The sequence below is a fragment of the Odocoileus virginianus genome, chromosome 1 (genome assembly GCF_023699985.2).
Source record: "Odocoileus virginianus isolate 20LAN1187 ecotype Illinois chromosome 1, Ovbor_1.2, whole genome shotgun sequence".
NCBI lineage: Eukaryota > Metazoa > Chordata > Mammalia > Artiodactyla > Cervidae > Odocoileus > Odocoileus virginianus.
This window is the reverse complement of record NC_069674.1, coordinates 11,956,336-11,960,221: the sequence shown is the minus strand read 5'-3', so window position 1 is coordinate 11,960,221 and position 3,886 is coordinate 11,956,336. Positions and strand designations below refer to the sequence as shown.

At 55.4% G+C, this 3,886-nt stretch overlaps 1 protein-coding gene across 1 annotated transcript; it reads right to left on the bottom strand.

The window, feature by feature from the left end:
- Positions 1-661: 661 nt before the first annotated feature.
- Positions 662-1,640, bottom strand: OR6B1 (olfactory receptor family 6 subfamily B member 1). The gene is given in 2 exon segments (XM_020897562.2): positions 662-1,078; positions 1,080-1,640. Coding segments are annotated over 2 exon segments (978 nt in total).
- Positions 1,641-3,886: the final 2,246 nt, after the last annotated feature.

Genomic DNA, 3,886 nt, shown 5'->3' with positions numbered 1-3,886 from the left:
TCCATGGGTCTCCATATCTCCAATCCAGTCTCCACACTGCGGCCAGAGTGACCACACAACGAGGGGAAAGCTATCACACTGCCCCATGAACTCCAACCCTTCAGCTTTTTACAAGGTCCTTCCTCCAAATGCCGCCACCCCTGGTTAACCATTTCTATTTGGAGCAGTCTTCACTTTTCTCTTCATCGGGCTGACTTCTTCCCATCGTCCAGTTCTCCACTGAGCCATCTTTGTCCCCCCAAGAAGCTCTGCCTGACTCCCCTCTCCCCCGGAAAGGTCTGGGATGAGCCCACTCCATCCATCTCCTGTTTACTCCTCACGTCCTCCTCTCTCCCTGTGAGCTCTCTGGGGCATGCGTTGTGGCTTCTTTGTCACCCCAAGCCCACGATATTGCCCCGGCCCGGCACGTGGGAAGAACTCTACAGGTACACTGCTGGAGCCGCTAAGTGGGGGTCTAGGGTTCTCTTCCACACGGGAGGGGCGGAGGATGGAGCCACTGCTGGGAGGGGCGTCTTAGGCGGACGCGCTTCCAGATTCTCTCTTCTTGAAGCCGGTTCTTGAGTTCTCCGCCGGCACTCCACAACGCGGACACATGCTGATGGGGGAAACGTGAGCGAGCAGAGCTGCTCAATCTGGCCTGGCCCCTGCCTGCGATCAGGGCTCACACAGACAGACCCTCCTGACCCGGGGCCTGGCGGGCTCGCCAGCGCCCCAGCACCTGGCGGATGGCCGCGGCGATCTCGCGGTTGCGCAGGCTGTAGATGAGCGGGTAGAGGAGCGGCGTCACGTGGGTGTAGACCAGCGCCAGCGCGCGGTCCAGTCGCGGGGAGTAGCTGGCCTTGGGCCGCGCGTACATGAAGGTGGCGCAGCCGTAGTGGAGGAAGGTGACGGTCAGGTGCGAGGCGCAGGTGGAGACGGCCTTGCGGCGGCCCCGCGGACAGCGCAGGCGGCGCAGGGCGCTGGCGATGGCGCCGTAGGAGGCCAGGATGAGCAGCGAGGGCAGCAGCAGCAGCAGCAGGCAGGCGCCCAGCAGAGGCAGCTCCTCGGCGTAGCTCCGCGTGCAGGCCAGGTGCAGCAAGCGCCGTGATGTCGCAGAAGAAGTGCACCAACAGGCGGGAGCCGCAGAAGGGCAGGTGGAAGACGGCCACCGCGAGCCCCACGGACACCGCCAGGCCCCCGAGGCAGCAGGCCAGGGCCAGCCGCGCGCACAGCCCGGGTGTCACCACCGCCGCATAGCGGAGCGGATGGCAGATGGCTACGTAGCGGTCATAGGCCATGGCGGCCAGCAGGAAGCACTCGGCCCCGCCCAGGGCCACGAACATCTGCATCTGCACGGCGCAGCCCAGGAAGGAGATGGGGCTGCCTCGGCCCAGGCCCGGCGAGGCCAGGTCGGCCAGCGTGCGGGGCACCACCACCAGTGTGTAACCCAGCTCGATGGCTGACAGCTGGCACAAGAAGAGGTGCATGGGCGGCCGGGTAGGCGCCGAGGCCACGGCCAGCAGGATGAGCAGGTTCCCGCTCAGGGTGGCCAGGTGCAGGGCCAGCAGCAGCAGGAAGAGCGCCGGCCTCAGGTGCGGGAACTCGGCGAAGCCCTGCAGGAGAAAGCCGCGGGGCAGGGTGGCATTGCTGGGGCTGGCCATGCAACCGCCTGTCCAGGTCCAGAGGCACCTGTGGGAAAGAAGCGGGGAAAGGGGGAGTTTGTGGGCTCCGCTCCTCTGGCCCTGCTGGTGAAGAAAGGGCTGGATGGAATTTAGAGGGTAGGAGCCAGTAGAGCTGCTGAGAGGGGGGCGGGTTGCTGTGTTTATTTCCATCTCCTCCCCATGTGGTTATTGGCTCAGTCCTGTTTGACTCTTTGTGACTCCATGGGCTGTAGCCCACCAGGCTCCTCTGTCCTTGGGGATTCTCCAGGCAAGAATACAGGAGTGGGTTTGCCATGCCCTCCTCCAGGGGATATTTCCAACCCAGGGATTGAACCCAGGTCGCCTGCCTTGTGGGCAGATTCTTCACCCTCTGAGCCACCAGGGACATCTTACTGTCTTGTTCTGAAAATTGGTCCAGTTCTTCCTGCCTCCTAGACTAGAATTCTTACAACTCCTTTCTCAACATGCTCTTTGTAAAGAAACCTTGATTTGAGACCCTTTCTTTCCTTTGCATCTCTCTTGCCCTCCACCTAGGAAGAATGCCCTTTCTTCTAACTCCACTTGCTTTGTGGGTCTTGTACAGCCACCAGTATTAGTCGACCTCAGCCTCAGCTGGCTGCCCGAAGGCAGGCACTGTGTCTATCGGTTCTGCTTCTACTTCCTCCTTCCTGCCCTGTGCTGCTATTTCTGAGTTGCTTTCCTTGTACCGCAGAATTACAAAAACATAGGGCTTCCCTAGCGGCTCAGAAGGTAAAGAACCTGCCTGCAATGCAGGAGACCTGGGTTTGATCCCTGGGTCGGGAAGATCCCCTGGAGAAGGGAATGGCAACCCACTCCAGTATTCTTGCCTGGAAAATTCCATGGAAAGAGGAGTCTGGCAAGCTATAGTCCATGGGGTCACAGAGCTGGACACGACTAAGTGACTAACACTAATGCAGATGAAGATCTTAGTCATCATCTCATTCAACCTCATAATTTTAAGGAGAAAAAATAAAAAGCTGGGGAGGAACAGGGTAAAGGGCTTAACTGTTGACAGATAATTAGAATCAGAATCTGCATTCCTGAGATTGAATCCAGAACTTCCCATGACCCTATAACAGGATGTGAAAGGTCCCTGGCATTAGTCAGTCAATCCACAGTGATTTAGCTTTAAATAGAGACCCGAGTCTGTTCCTGGCGTTAAGGCAGACACTTAGCAGGCAATGGTTAGCGGAAAGGCCTGACTGGGCCCATCTGGAATAATACATCCTAACAGTCTTATTAGTACTCCGTCAGCAGGACAAAAAGCCATGTACATCTGTTCTAACTTGCCCTTCAGAGGTAGCAGTACATTCCAGATCTGCTGTCAGAACAGAGTCTCTTGAGTATTATCCGGTGACTCATTGCAGGCAACAGTAGAGAGCATTGATAGCGTGTAGGTTGGCTACAATTGTTATAAACCTCCGGAGTCAGGGACCATCAATTGGTAAGAAATTCAGAGCCATGCCAACTAAAGGAGGACGTCTGGTTTTTCCAATAGCTATTAATGATATCTCTTTTTTAATTAATTTTAATTATAAGCTCAACTATTATTTCCTCTTAGTGCCTCTGAGTCACTGTTTCTAATCGGTGTTGGAAGTGGAATTTGTTGTTATACTACAGAGCGCAACAGCGATAAAAAGTGCACTGGCAACAGGTAAACTGAATACAGGAGTGGGAAGGAATGCGAAGGGCTTGCTCTTTGCTATTAATGCTCCTTGTTGAAGAGAATTCCAGGGATTTATATCAGTGACAGCCTGTGCTCTTTTTTGTCATCTGAGGGGAATGCCTTGAAACAGATGTTTGCATTGTTGCGTTGATGGGGAGGAATAGGGTGGGGTTGTGGGTGGGTCTGAGGGATGGAATCACTTCCCATCATTCCCTTCCTCACCCTGCTGTGTTCAGTCATTTGTACAAATTTAACAAACCTGTGTTGAGTGGGCAGCCTCACCCCACCAGGTGTTGTAGCTGTGGTTGTGACCAAGAGACAGAAGCCTAATGTCCTGGAAGTTCAGGCAGGACGAAGCTGTTGCAGGGACCAGCTCTCTTCACTCTGCCTCTGCTGACCCCTTCCATCTTTTACTTCTTCCTTTTCATCTCCTTAGAGAGGCAGGGAGTGGAGGGCAGAGAGACACAAACAATCCATTTCTTTCCCCCTCATGTTCATACTTCACAGAAATGGAGATGTTGCGAAAGGCTGGGTAGTGGCTCCAATAACCCTAAGCTCA